Source organism: Mobula birostris, chromosome 25 (assembly GCF_030028105.1).
Source record: "Mobula birostris isolate sMobBir1 chromosome 25, sMobBir1.hap1, whole genome shotgun sequence".
NCBI lineage: Eukaryota > Metazoa > Chordata > Chondrichthyes > Myliobatiformes > Myliobatidae > Mobula > Mobula birostris.
In genome coordinates this window covers 37,268,226-37,283,936 of record NC_092394.1, presented here as the reverse complement: position 1 = coordinate 37,283,936, position 15,711 = coordinate 37,268,226, and the positions used below count along the sequence as shown (strand labels likewise).

The following is a 15,711-nucleotide window of genomic DNA, read 5'->3' as shown; positions in this document are numbered from 1 at the left end:
TGCATCTGGACTCTTTTCATGCAGAGTACTGATGCAGGGTTTCAGCCTGAAACATCCTTTCTTCCCATTTAACCTCAGTCCATTGGTTTAGAAAGGTAACTTAAATTTTCGGTGCTATACCTGAAAGGAAGTTTAAAGAAACCAAGAGTTTAAAGCTTATCTCAGACCTTCCTGTGAGAACAGCACTCAGGAGGTTCCAAGGCTGAAGTTTGCAAAGGTGGTGAGCATTCCTCTGCTGGTTCCAGCACCACACGTTTCTGGAGTAGGCCTGAGTCAGGTTGCCCTTTGGCCTTATTGCTGCACCACCTTCAATCTCCCCTCTCCCTTCAACTTTCAGCTCTACTTTGTACTTTAGTTAATCGCAACCAGAATCCAATTACAACTAACATTTGACCAACCTGACTCTCAAGATCTGAGCAATGGTTCAGGCTGAGTTCAGTAATGTTAGAGCATGTTTCCTACCTTCCCTTATTATTCTCCAGGGAGTGAAGAAAGTCTGGTGGAGAGGCAGGCTCGGGAACTGTGGGTGCTCCTGGTAGTTTTCACCTAGGCGGGACAAGGTTGGCTGAATGCTGAGGTGTCCAAAACGGAAACATGCTGTTGAGAAAACGTTGGCGATACTGGGATTGACAGACTCATCATAGGCTTCATAGTCTGGGAGATATTTTTCTGTTGCTTCTGGTCCAATTACCCGGGGAACATAGTCTCGGTGATTTATTATCTGGAATGAAAAGTATAGTTTCATTTGAAAAAGACCTGGTCACCTTTCTACCCTCACTATGAGTCTGGCCCAGAATAAGAGTTTCAAGTTTTCATCACTGCCCTGTCAGGGAGTGACTATGGCATTCTGTGGCCTTGGAGTAGCAAAGGCCTTAGAAAGAATACATGTGGTAACACAAGTCACACACAATAAAACTCTGGGAAAATGGATTTCCTCTGGACCACCCTCATGTTCAAGTAGGTGAGATCATTCAGCCGCAACCTGATCCTAAATTTGGAGAACCCCATAGACTGACTCTAGAACAGGACTGGTGACTGACCCCAGAAGTGGGACATCCTGCTGTATGGCTGTGACAAGCTACTGAATACCCGAGGCTGAACGTGGTCTCTCTACTCTCCATTTTGAATCGTACTCAGTAGTTTTGTCTCATAATTGCTTGAGTCCTTGTTTGAAACTGTTTCTCAGAATTTCTGTTGCTATACTTTCCCTTCAGTTAATGTTTTGACTACCTCAGCAAAATGCCAATTACTATTATTTAAGTCTCTGCCTATAAACATAAACTAGAGACTAAACACCTTTTTCTCAAGTCATTGTGAGGCACTATTGCCATGTGTGAATTCTCTTCCTGTGACAAGGTGACCATATGGGGTCTTATGCACTCTTTAATGGGCCAAAACAGTAAAATGGTAAGATAAAAAACAAGGCATGCACAATCTTCAATGAAAACAGCCACAGTCACCAATAAAACATGTTCCTTTTGGAGTTGCGGGAACAGGATTGACTGTCCTTAGACTATGTGAAAATATGAAGTCTGTACTGGCATTCACTGGAGTTAGGAACACAGAGAAAGGAGAGTGATAAACCTTCCAAAATATTTGCCAGACTGGATGTCGCGGCAATATTTCACTTACTTGAATAATCTAAAACACAGATTCAAAAATAAGGGTCTAGTTATTTAGGACTGAGATGATGAGAAATTTATTTACACAGAGATTAAAGAATCTTTAGAACTGTGTACACTGGAGAGCTGTGAAGGATTAATTGTCAAGCTTACTGAAAGCCAGGATAGATTGATTTCTGGATAGGCGAGGAATAGTACTGGGGTAAAAGATCATTTATGATCTTAAAGAATGGCAGAGCAGGATCAAGAAGACAGGTAGCATACTCCTGCACCTATTTCTTATAGTCTAGATATTTAGTGTGGATCAGGGATCACCATATCTGCAAGCCTGGGAATAGTGACAGGGCCCTTTCTTAAATACTGTGTCTTTTAAATATAAAGGCAAAGTAGTTTTCAGTAAATTAAAAGCAATGATATATGTAATAAAATTAATTTAAATTCACCTGCTATGCTGAGTTTTAAATGTTAGTCAGTCAGTAAAATAATCTTTTGTTACCAGTGATTTTTTTCTTTACCTGTTGAAAAGCTCCCAAGATTTTTCTTGCTTCATGATAAGTTGTGTTGCCACTCCAGTGTGGGTTCAATTTCTTCAGCTCTCTTGCAATGCGATTGTGCTCCCGTAGAAACATTGTGTGGAAGGACAACAGTCCCAGCTGTTCATTTACACGTACATCACCTGTGGTGGACATGGTGAGGTAGACAAGTGTTACCTTGATTTGGTTAATGACAAATGACAACACTGATTGAAACAGCCAGTAAACAAGTACCTAACCAAGGATTCCAGGGTGTAATATGCTAAATGGGCTGGGTTAATCAGACCCAACTGTTCAATTGTCCAGGAGATGTGGCAATGAGTGTACAAGCAGAATAAAGTAACTTAAGCCAAATTTATTATCATAAAATAGACAGCACAAATAAACCACACAAAATGCTACGTAGCAAGTCACAAAGATTTCTGGTCTCACGATTCTTAGTCAGCACTTGATTGCTGCTGTTGGGGGATCTCTGATTTCTGACTTGTAAAGCCACCGCTTGGTCCCCAAGGACTGACCTTGATCCTGATCCCAGTTGAAGTCCAAAGACAATTCAAAAAACAGTCTACTATATGCAAAAGCCTCACAAGCACAGACACATACAAACTCTTTGATCTTTTGTTCCCATACCATTAACACAGCCTGTTCTTTTTTCAGACACATACTTTCATAAAGCAGTTAGATATTTTAATGGTCACTCTTTTGTTCATTAGTTCCCCAGTGTCTGAATACACTATATTCCTTGGGCTTACAAAGTACATTAAAAAAGCTTGAATCCGGACGGATATTCTCAGTGTTTACTCTACAAATGCTATATGCAACAAGATCAGAAAGAGTTAAGTTGTCATTGACCTGACAGATATTCATTCAATTTTTTACAAACTCAAATATGCTATATATGCTCAGGCTGTTTAGTAGCTAAGTGAAATACAAGTATTATTCCCAATGATGTTGATCACATACTATTGATTTTCCTTCAAGGGGTTCCTGCTCTCATTCCTCCATATCACTGTCATTAAATCATTGAAGGTAGTACTGTCTGGTGATTTTTGAAATTTCAGAGAACAGAGTGACACACTGGGGAATCAAATTAAAGTATTAGCTTTATTTGTCGCATGCACCTCGAAGTATTGAAATATACAGGGAATTGTATTGTTTGCATTTTGGGGGCAGCTTCCAAGAGTCGCCACACTTCTGGCACCAATATAGCATGCCCACAACTTATTAACTGTAACCTATACATCTTTGGAATGTGGGAGGAAACCTGTGTACCCAGGGGAAATACATGTGGTCATGGGGAGAACATACAAACTGCTTACAGGCAGCAGTGTGGATTGAACTCCAGCGAGTGGTTGATGACACTGTAAAGAGATTGAGCTAACTGCTACACTATTGTGCTGCCCAATACATGCCCTAAACTGGCCATGATCTACTCAGGGACTGCCACTAACATTGCTTATTATTAACTCATTTGGATAGCAGGCTGCAATTAAGCCCAAGACTCAATATAAAGCATGTCATAGACCTTTGTGCTCTAGCTAATCAAACCTATTTTGAGTGTCATTAAGACAGCCCATATCTACATTTTTAGTTGTCTGGCTTGTCTCTGCCTTCACTTACCTGCTGCTAAAACTACCATCTTTATATTGGCACCCAATGTGTATCTATCTTATTCCACTTTCTGAGAACTTGTTATCTAAACCTCTGGTACCCACGTCTTAACTTACATTGCCCAAACTTATGATTACTTCTTTTTTTTTTTAATTTTTATTTTTATTGAAGGAATGACACAATACAGAATATATAATGGATTACATTTTCCTCCATTTTGCTTTAGTATCGTACCCCCAAAACAAACCTCCCCCCCACCCGCCCTCCCCGAACATATCATGGCAGCTAATATATCTACAGCACAACAATTCACAGATACAAGTACGGACATTTCACAACCGTACCCCCACACTACTTCAATACGACAGCTCATACACATCTGCAACATGTCAGATGATCCAAAATACACTCATATTTACAATTCATCAACCACCCTGTGAGGTAAATTATAAGTGTGTTAAATGGGAGGCAACTTCCTAAGTACAATCAAATGCCCTCAACTAGTAGGTAATTCTCCCAAAATATGACAAGAAAGGTCCCCATTTCGAATAGAACTTTTTCACAGACCCCCTTAAAGTGAATTTAATCTTTTCTAATTTCAGAAAAAACATTACATCTTCCAACCAAGCAGCAGCAGTTGGGGGAGTGGCAGATTTCCAAACCAGCAAAATTCTCCTACAGGCCAATAGCGATGTAAATGCAATGATATCCGACTGGCTTGCATTTAAACCCAAATCATCATCTGCCACACCAAATACAGCTATAAGCGGGCAAGGTCTCAGTGTCACCCCCAAAACCTCACTGATAATTTTAAAAACCAGTGCCCAATAGTCATCAAGCCGAGGGCATGACCAAAATGCATGTATTAAACCAGCCGGAGAGAAGGAACACCTGTCACAGCCAGCGTCTCTCCCAGGGTATATGTCTGCCAGTCTGGCTTTACTTAAATATACCCTGTGTAAAACTTTGAATTGTATGAGCCCCAGTCTAACACATGATGATGAGAAATGAACCCTATTCAATATTTTTGCCCAATATTCTTCCGCAAGGTCCATACCGAGGTCGTCCTCCCACCTACTCTTAGTTTTGTTTAGATCTTGGACTCCCAAAGACATCAGCTGAGAGTATAGTTCAGAAATCAGCCCCTTATTGTTAAAGCTAAGAGTGAATTTTTCCCATAACATAGCAGGTGGTAGAACAGGAAAAGAGGGAAATTTTTCCTTGACAAAGTGGCGAATCTGCAGGTATTTAAAAAAATGATTATGCGGAAGGTCATACTTACCGCGCAGGTTATCAAAACTATCAAATATGTTATCAGTATACAAATCCTTAATGCGCATAAGACCGTTCAAACTCCATTGTCTAAAAGCTGAATCGAATGTGGAGGGAGGAAATATGATTACTTCTATTGGCTTACAGTTAGCAATAGTTCAATTTTAAAGTTAACTTTCATCTCTTCCTAACTCATTCCATTACTATCTTCATTACTTTCTTCACAAACTAACTCTCTGAGCTAACCGCATCCTTCATTTGTACCTTTTGATCATTCCCAATTTTATTTGCTCCACCACTGTTTGTCATAGCTGCAAGGATCCCAAGGTGTGTATTATCTTCTAGAACATTGCTCCCTCTTTATGAATCATCACATTGAGAGATCAATAGAAATGGTGGACAATTAAGGTTTGGGACTTTATATTTCCTTCTGATCTCCTTTGACTGAGTTCATTATACGTTGCTATGGCAACCGTCTGCCCAGGAATGCAAAAAATCGCAGAGAGTTCTGAGCATAGCCCAGTCTATCATGGAAATTGTTTTCCCCTACATTGACTTTGTCTATATTTTCTGCTGTCTAACAAAAGTAGCCAACATAATCAAAAGCCCATCTCTTAACACTCCATCCACTCCTCATCCAAAAGATACAAAACTTGCAAACATGCACCTCAAGGCTCAAGAATAACTTCTCCTTTGCTGTTATAAGGCTTCAGTGAATCTTATGTAATAAAGATGGACACATGATCTCTTCATTTACAGTTGTCACATTTCTTGCCCTTATTTGTCCACTTGCATTGCACTTTCTCTGTAACTATGACATGATATTTTTCATTCTGTTATTGCTTTTCCCTTGGTACTACCTTGATTACTTAAGTTCATTGTGATCTGCCTTGACATATGCAAAACAATTTTTTTCACAGTATCTCAGTACATGCGACAATAATCAACCAATTCCAATTCTTTCTCAGCTTTCTCCATTGTGTTGTAATTCCAGAATGAATGTGCACAAAGCCCATCAGTTTGATAGTCATTTTAAGCCTGTCTGGCAATCACTGGAAAATTTCTCCTTTGTATTTAAACTTTTGTTACAAAGACAAGCTATAAGTGAAGGGGGAGCCTTCATGAAGATAAGTGGTGAAGCAGTGTTCTACTGAACTGATACTCACCACCAATAAAACATGGAGTAGAATTTTGACTGGTGTCACATGCTTCTCCCATGATGCCACAAAGATTACTTGAAATGGTGTTAAATGGTAGATATTCCCGTCCATTGTCAGAGAATTCGTGGTTCACAGCCAACAGACCTTCTTCACTGGTCAGGTTTCTGAGCTTGTTGGCCAGACAATCTGTGCTGCCATAGACTTCATTGACATCAAGGAAACTGGTGAGGGAGTTAATCTGCTGACGAGTGTTCACCTCTCCAAATATTGCACCCAGCTCACCAGTGCCACAAGCAGGAGCCGATCGGAAGAAGGGCATGCATGCTTCAGAGCCTTTGAACTTGGGGTCGCCTTGAGGTATCTGTCATGAAGATTCATAACTATTTTAGAACTAATTCACCTCAAATAGTTCCACAAAATCTAAAGGAAGGTAATGATGTTTCATGCTCATTAGCTGATTATGAAATTAGTTGCCTTAACTTAGATTGATTTAGGAATGGATTGTAATGCATGATGGATTAGTGGCGTTGTTGTAGAAATTCAGCCACACAACAATAGTTTTTTGAGAAGAAGAAGAGGACCCTCAACAAGAAGACTAGGATATGCATGCTTTTTACATGTGAGTGTTGTACTGCTTGTGATATTTGCAAATGTTAAGCAGTTTACTTATTTATTATTTATTTTATTTATTGAAATATTGAGGCACTCCACCCAGCAATCCCCCAATTTTATTCCAAGCCCAATCACGGGACAAATTAGAATGACCAATTAACCTACAAATTGGTACATCTTTGAACTTTGGGAGGAAACTGGAGTGCCTGGAAGAAACCCACGTGGTTATGGGGAGGATGTAGAAACCCCTTTGAAGCAGTTTAGTGTGCCCCATGCCCACGCTTGAGAAAGGTGCTAAATAGCTTATAACAAGCATTAATATATCCAGCAGTCATCTCTGATTCTTGTAGATTTTCACTTCCTTAGATTGGGCTAGAAGCCATGTGTGAGCCAGATTGATAGACTGTTAATCCAGGAGTTATTTGTTTAATCCTGGCACAAAACAAAATATCAGACATAACTTTGGAATGAAAACTGTGGAGTCTCACCTTTATTGGAAAACAAGGATTTTTCTGGACACAAGTTTGTTCACAGTTGATGCCATCATTAAAGGTTTGGAGACTGCCAGACAGAGGGCTTAAACTCATGTCATGATCAATCCACTGCCCCCACTGCATAAACATATGACTGGTCTCTTCATCTGAGAGTATGTCCTCATCAGCTACTTTCAAAATCTGATTGGACACATCTCGGACCTAGGGTAGACGTATAAATCATTCATAACATTAATGCAAACAAGTTATTGAGTATTGCCTTCCAGTCCTCTAATGTTTACAAGCAACATGTAAGTAGTAACGAAGGAGAAAGACATCATTACTATGAAAATCCCAGTGTGCAATAGAATTTTTTCAATCTTCTCCGTTTCATTGAATAATAGATTTGAAATCATATAATATATTCAGCATCAAATTCTTGGCCATTAACATTTCAGATGATCTATCCTGGGTGCAGCACATATTGTAGATACACAAATGCGTCTACTTCCTTCAAAATTTAAGGAGATTTGGAATATCATTAAATACTCTTAACAATCTCCTACAGATGCACTGTTGAAAGTATCCTGACTGATTGTATTACGGCTGGTGCAGCATTTCCTGTGCAAGAGGTGGCAGAAAGGAATGGACACATATGTTATTCATTGATGGATCAGACTCAATGGGCCAAATAGCCCCTTTTATCTTATGGTCTTATGATTTTATTTAACAGAAATTCCATAATGAATCTGAATATTTCAGTCTAATGTGCAAATAGTTACCAATGGCAAAGAATATCCGGAATGTAATTTGTTTGGAGTCCAGCCCAACGGGATTGAAATTCCATCTTCATAGCGAGCAGGGAGCCATCGGTTGAGAGCTGTGTTGGAGGCTCCCAGAAAAGGCTTATTCCTGAAAAATAGGAAAACCTATCATTCATTTTCTTTTCTAATAATGCACATAGCCTACAATGCAAATCAGTCTTAAAAAATCTCTTACAAGTACCTGCACTGTATTATGACCACTGATGGGAACTTTTGAATGTCAGGCTCACTAATGGGATTTGAATTATCCAGTAGTAATTTCCCTCCATTTAGCTTAGTGATTAACAGATATATGTAACATTACAAAATTCGGAGCAATTTCTACCAACAGTGAAAATACCATGAGTCTAGTGGGGTAATTAACTTCTGTAAATTGTCACCAGCAGGAGAAAATCTGCAGATACTGGAAATCCAAAGCAATACACACAAAATGCTGGAGGAACTCAGCAGGCCAGGCAGCATCTATGGAAAAGAGTGAACAGTTGACGTTTCGGGCCAAGACTCTTCATCGGGGCTGGAAGAGAAGAGGAAGAGTCAGGGTATGAAGGTGGGGGAACTACCAGACACTGTCTCACCAGGGACAATTTACAGAGCAACACGTAAAACGCTGGAGGAACTCAACAGGTCAGGCAGCCATCTATGGAAAAGAATAAACAGCCACCGTTTCAAGCCAAGACCCTTTTTCAGGGCTGGAAAGGAAAAGGAGAATGTGGGGGGAAGGAAGGAAGAAGTACAAGGAGGTAGGTGATAGGCGATAGGGGGAGGGGTTAAAGAAAAGAGCTGGGAAGTTGATTAGTGAAAGAGATAAAAGGCTGGAGAAAGGGGAATCTGTTAGGAGAGGACAGAAGACCATGGAGGAAAGGGAAGGGGAGGAACATCAGAGGGAGGTGACGGGTTGGAAAGGAGATAGGGTGAAAGAGGGAAATGGGAATAGGGAATAGTGGAGGAAGGGGGACTATTACCAGAAGTTGGAGAAATTGATGTTCATGCCATCAGGTTGAGGCTACCTAAATAGAATATAAGGTGTTGCTCCTCTAACCTGAGTATGTCTTCATCATGGCAGTAGAAGAGGCCATGGACTGACATGTTGGAATGGGAATGTGAAGGCATGTGACCTGATAGCATGAACATTGATTTCCTGAACTTCAAGTTATGCCTCCTCACCTCTTCTTCACCATTCCCCATTCCCATTTCCCTCTCTCAACTTATCTCCTTACCTGCCTATTACCTCCCTCTGGTTCTCCTTTCCCTTCCCTTTTTTCCCATGGGCTTCTGTCCTCTCCTGTCAGATTCCACCGTCTCCAGCCCATTATCACTTTCACCAATCAACTTCCCAGCTCTTTACTTCAAACCCCTCCCTCTCTCCCAGTTGCACCTATCACCTACCACCTTGTACTTCTTCCTCTCCTGCCCCCACATTCTCCCCTTCCTTTCCAGGCCTGAAGAAGGGTCTCTGCTTGATATGTTGACTGTTTACTCTTTTCTATAGATGGCAGCCTGACCTGTTGGGGTCCTCCAGCATTTTGTGTGTGTTGCTCTGTAAATCGTACCTGGTGAGACAGCGTCTGGTAGTAATTAGGGAAACAGATGTGAGTTTGGCGAATACAAAACAGGATTAGTGTAACTGGATGTTTGGTGGTCAGCATGGACTCAGTGACGGTGGATCCAGTTACTGTGTTCTACGATTCTATGAGGTTCTTTTCACAGGTTCCACTAAGACAACTCATTTACTCTTACTTTACATAGAATGAAGCATCAGGAATATTGTAAACTTAGAACTTGATATATAATGGGTTCTCTCTCACCCATGCCCCAAACTGATGGATAATAAAAAGATATGATAACGGCAATGGACATGTCTCTCAATGTTTGGTGGAGTCCTGAGCAATTAATATTACCAAATAAGGAGAAAGCTTCCTTGCTGTTTGCATTTTTATTATTGTGAATACATTCAGTGGTCTATGGCCTATAGGAGAGGGCAGTGCAAGAGTGAAACCAACAGGAAAAACAATGGGATAAACCTAGGTATTGTCATCTTCAGTTAGATTAACTCCCTCACCAGTTTGCTTTAGTTCAAGGGAGATGTTGGATCAGCTGGTCTGGTTTTCCCTGGAGATAAGGAGATTAATGTGTGACTTTATTATGAGAGACATGGTGTAGGTAATGAAAATCTTTTTCCTATGGCAGAAGTATGAAAAAACAGAGTGCATAGATTTAAGGTGAAAAGCAGGAGTTTTAAGGGTTGGTTGTAGGGGATTCATAGCCCATTCTTTAGTTAGAGCCTTCAGCATTTTGGGCATCGAGGGAGAGGGGAAGAGGAGAGCCATCCGCAGTACCACCGATGCCGCAGAGAGGGCCTCAAGATGGCTGTGGCTCAAAAGAGGGGAGCCATGGAGTCATAAGTAGCTAGCCATCTGGACACAAGCTGGGGTCTGATCAGCCCCGGCTGGGTCATCTGGAGGAGGGTGCATGATGTTGAAAGACCCGAAACACCCGATGATTCCAGGAACATCACTGAAGATGCGTCCAGAAGCATCAGTAGATGTATGTACACAGAAGGGGATAAGTTGTTTTTAGAGAGAGTGGCTGATATCTGGAAAACGCTCCCAGAGGAAATGGTGGACACAGATATAGTTGCTATGTTTAAAGCACACACAAAAAAGGCAAACTCAACCCAATGATTTCTTTCAGTAGAGCTCTGGAGGCAAATGGAATTAATATAGATAGGCAAAATGGTTGGCATAAATGAGATGACCCAAAAGGGCTTATTTCTTTCTTTATGTTGTCCTGATTCTCGTTTCCTAAAGAGGATTTTAAAAGATTGAATACTCTTTACAAATGAGAAAATAAAGTAAAGAATTTTTGTCTTTTTAGTGTCTGTTTCGGAAATGGAGTGCTAGATCAGAATAAGAATCATGTTTAATATCACTGGCATAGAAATGAAACAATAGTGAGGTACTGGGTTCAGTGTCCTTTCAGAAATTGGATGGCAGAGGGGAAGAGGCTGTTCCTGAATGGTTGACTGTGTGCCTTCAGGCTTCTGTACCCCTTCCTGATTGTAGCAAAGAGATTGAGACATAACCTGGATGACTGGGTGACTGGGCTCCTTTTTGAGGCATCACTCCTTGAAGAAGTCCTGGATACTACGGAAGCTGGTGCCCATGATGGAGCTGACTGAGTTTACAACTCTCTGCAGTTTACTTTGATCCTGTGCAGTAGCCCCCACCCCCTTACCAGATGGCGATGCAGCCAGTTAGAATGCTCTCCATGGTACATCTGTAGAAACTTGTGAGTGTCTTTGATGACATACCAAATCTCCTGAAACTCCTTATGAAGTATAGACATCGTCGTGCTTCTTTGTAGCTGCATCGATATGTTGGGTCCAGGTCTGATGTGGGTATATTCTGAGGTGGTGTTAGTAAAGTCACCACCCAACAGAATCATATAGAGTGGGTAGATCTTGATGTAGATTAACATGTGACACCAACGTAAAGTCAGTGGTGTAAGCCTATAATTAGGGAACCGGTTGACACTGTTTTTAATCTCACGTAACTGAATGTGCATTGGGACTGATCCCAATATTATTAAAAGGGTCCACCAGCTATTTTCAGATTTTGATCTGATCAATTTCTATTGACTCCTGTTACTATTCTCTCAATCTTTGATGGCTCTGGAGTAACTTTTTTTTTGAAAGGTACAGGGAGTAATGTATCTTATATATTCATGCTAAAGGAATTTATGATGGAATGAAGGCTTTGTACCGCCAAGCCACTCCTAAATGAGTGTTTTGACCACAGAGGTGAGTACAATAGAGGATGTGCAGAGTGAAACGTGGACAAAAGAGACTGTAGGAGTTGGAATCTGGAGCAACAAGCAAACAATCTGCTCGGGGATCTCAGCAGATCAGGCAGCATCGGAGGCGGGGAAAAGACTCAAGCTTGATGCAAGGTTTCATTCCAAAGTGTTGACAGTTTCTTCAACACTGGGCCTGAAGGTCACAGACAGAGAGGTCAGAGTGATAATGGGATGGACAATTAAAGTGGTAGTAAACTGGTACACATTATTATTTATTCAGAAGTGCATATTTAGATGAGGAAGTGGAAGAATGTGTTTGTAAGTTTGCCAATGACTCAAAGCTTTCTGGAGTGGTGCATAGTGTAGAAAGCCATGGTGGGATATAATGGGATATTATCAATATTTAGGGACTTTCATATGATTTCTCAAACAAAATTGATTGAATTCTCCCATGGGTAGGTCCAATACAAAGATATATACCCTTTTAGTGAATGATGATAATTGTTTGGAAGTCATCGCTGAAATGGGGATGGTAGCTGTCACCAACCCATTGCGTCTCACCTGTTGTTGCATACAGAAGTGAAAGTCCTGTATCGGTTTGACCAGCAATCATTACTGCAGACCGGAGGCTGGCGCATAGCTTGACAGCCCGTGACTCTTGCAATGGCATCCAGGTCACTTGGTGATAACAGATCTGCAGGATACATACACTGATTATCAGTTCTAGTTAGCGAAAGGCTCACACTACTTAAAAACAGCAGTCTCACTTTCAGTTACATCAGGATCAATGGAGATGATGAAAGAGTTTCTCATTATTTGTCAACGGCAATAACAGCCATAGCACCCGCACTTGACAGTGCAGCCCTGTAGACTGTTGCCAGTCATCATGTTCTGTGAGTAGGGGTTTGTGAGGCACTTCTTCCTCTTTTGAGTGAAATTCGCTGATTCAATCTCTGTTTCACTCAATGACTAATGCGAAGCACCACATGCCAATTAGTAAGCGGGCTGCTGACTTGGTGACTTCATTATTTCTCACATTGGAGGACAGCAAGAACTGACGACAAATGATGGAAATGGCATCTACTCGCTGCAGCTGCTGGTGTGGCTGAAATTGTTTATGGTGGCTGTCATCAGTAGACTGACTGTTGCAGGAATCATTGAATTAAGGCCTTACTGATGTCGCAACTGCATGATTCAGTCACGGGCAAAAAGGGTTTCCTCTAGGTATTTCTCACCTGCTTCGAGACTAACCTGTTGCATTGAGTGAGCGTTTGTGGATTCTGTGAACATGGCCTTGAATCTTTTGCAGCGTTACATCCAGATACTCTGCTGCTCTCACTGCCTTCCTGGTGTCGGCTAGAGGGGCCTTGAATATTTGCAACAGGGTACTTGGTGTCAACTGTCGTTTCTGCACCTTGTCCTTGTGTCTGGAGGTGGATAACATTTTTTAAAAGTTTGAAGGTATTCTGTTTATAAATATAAACTCTAGGTACACTGACACTGTTCTGTAATCAAACATGGACCCCATTGATCAATGGGTCACTTGTGGAGCAATACACCTTAATAGAAACATAGAAAACCTACGGCACAATACAGGCCCTTCGGCCCATAAAGCCATGCCGAACATGTCCTTAGCTTAGAAATTACCTGGGGTTACCCATAGCCTTCTATCTTTGTAAGCTCCATGTACCTTTCCAGGAGTCTCTTAAAAGACCCTATTGTTTCCGTCTCCACCACTGTTGCCGGCAGTCCATTCCACGCTCTCACCACTCTCTGCATAAAAAACTTACCCCTGACATCTCCTCTGTACCTACTTCCAAGCAGCTTAAATATATGCCCTCCCGTGCTAGCCATTTCAGTCCTGGGAGAAAGCCTCTGACTATCCACATGATCAATGCCTCTCATCATCTTATACACCTCTATCAGGTCACCTCTCATCCTCCGTCGTTCCAAGAAGAAAAGGGCGAGTTCACTCAACCTATTCTCATAAGGCATGCTCCCCAATCCAGGCAACAACCTTCTAAATCTCCTCTGCACCCCTTCTATGGTTTCCACATCCTTCCTGTAGTGAGGCAACGAGAACTAAGCACGGTACTCCAAGTAGGGTCTGACCAGAGTCCTCTATAGCTGCAACATTGCCTCTTAGCTCTTCAACTCAATCCCATGATCGATGAAGGCCAATACACCGTATGTCTTCTTAACCACAGAGTCAACCTGTGCAGCAGATTTGAGTGTCCTATGAACTCAGACCCCAAGATCCCTCTGATCCTCCACACTGCCAGGAGTCTTGCCATTAATACTATACTCTGCCATCATATTTGGCCTACCAAAATGAACCACCTCACACTTATCTGGGTTGAACTCCATCTGCCACTTCTCAACTCAGTTTTGCATCCTATCAACGCCTCTCCAGACTATCCACAACACCCCTAACCTTTGTGTCATCAGCAAATTTACTAACCCATTCCTCCACTTCCTCATCCAGGTTATTTATAAAAATCATTAAGAGTAGGGGTCCCAGAACAGATCCCTGAGGCACACCATTGGTTCCCAACCTCCATGCAGAATATGACCCATCTATAACCACACTTTGCCTTCTATGGGCAAGCCAGTTCTGGATCCACAAAGCAAGATCCCCTTGGATCCCATGCCTCCTTACTTTCTCAATAAGCCTTCCATGGGGTACCTTATCAAATGCCTTGCTGAAATCCATATACACTACATCTACTGCTCTACCGTCATCAATGTGTTTAGTCACATCCTCAGAAAATTCAATCAGGCTCGGAAGGCATGACTTTCCTTTCATAAAGCCATGCTGACTATTCCAAATCATATTATACCTCTCCAAATGTTCATAAATCCTGCCCCTGAGAATCTTCTCCATCAACCTACCAACCACTGAAGTAAGACTCACTGGTCTATAATTTCCTGGGCTATCTCTACGCCCTTTCTTGAATAAGGGAACAACATCAGCAACCCTCCAATCCTCCGGAACCTCTCCTGTCCCCTTGATATTGATGATGTAAAGATCATCGCCAGAGGCTCAGCAATCTCCTTCCTCGCCTCCCACAGTAACCTGGAGTACATCTCATCCGGTCCTGGTGACTTATCCAACTTGATGCTTTTCAAAAGCTCTGGCACATCCTCTTCCTTAATATCTACATGCTTAAGCTTTTCAATCTGCTGTAAGTCATCCCTACAATCGCCAAGATCCTTTTCCATAGTGAATACTGAAGCAAAGTAGTCATTAAGTATCTTTGCTATCTCCTCCAGTTCCATACACACTTTTCCACTGTCACACTTGATTGTCCTATTCTCTCATGTCTTATCCTCTTGCTCTTCACATACTTGCAGAACACCTTGGGGTTTTCTTTAATCCTGCTTGCCAAGCCCTTCTCGTAGCCCCTTCTGGCTCTCCTAACTTCATCCTTAAACTCCTTCCTGCTAGCCTTATAATCTTCTAGATCTCTAACATTACCTAGTGTTTTGAACCTTTCATGAAATCTTCTTTTCTTCTTGACTAGATTTACAACAGCCTTTGTACACCACGGTTCCTGTACTCTATCATCCTTTCCCTGTCTCATTGGAACGTACCTATGCAGAACTTCATGCAAATATCACTTGAACATTTGCCACATTTCTTCCGTACATTTCCCTGAGAATATCTGTTTCCAATTTATGCTTCCAAGTTCCTGCCCGATAGCCTCATATTTTCCCTTACACCAATTAAACGCTTTCCTAACTTGACTGTTCCTATCCCTCTCCAATGCTATGGTAAAGGAGGCAGAATTGTGATCACTATCTCCAAA

At 41.5% G+C, this 15,711-nt stretch overlaps 1 protein-coding gene across 1 annotated transcript in view; it reads right to left on the bottom strand.

The window, feature by feature from the left end:
• LOC140187916 (myeloperoxidase-like) overlaps nt 1-15,711 on the bottom strand; it is a 35,467-nt gene that overhangs the window by 12,842 nt on the left and 6,914 nt on the right. Inside the window, exons 4-10 of the mRNA XM_072243787.1 lie at nt 13,154-13,329; nt 12,464-12,596; nt 8,066-8,195; nt 7,299-7,505; nt 6,205-6,559; nt 2,138-2,298; nt 463-721 (exon numbers count right to left, since the gene is read on the bottom strand). Of these exons, the coding sequence (XP_072099888.1) occupies nt 463-721; nt 2,138-2,298; nt 6,205-6,559; nt 7,299-7,505; nt 8,066-8,195; nt 12,464-12,596; nt 13,154-13,329 (1,421 nt within the window). The remainder of the gene's footprint in view (nt 1-462; nt 722-2,137; nt 2,299-6,204; nt 6,560-7,298; nt 7,506-8,065; nt 8,196-12,463; nt 12,597-13,153; nt 13,330-15,711) is intronic.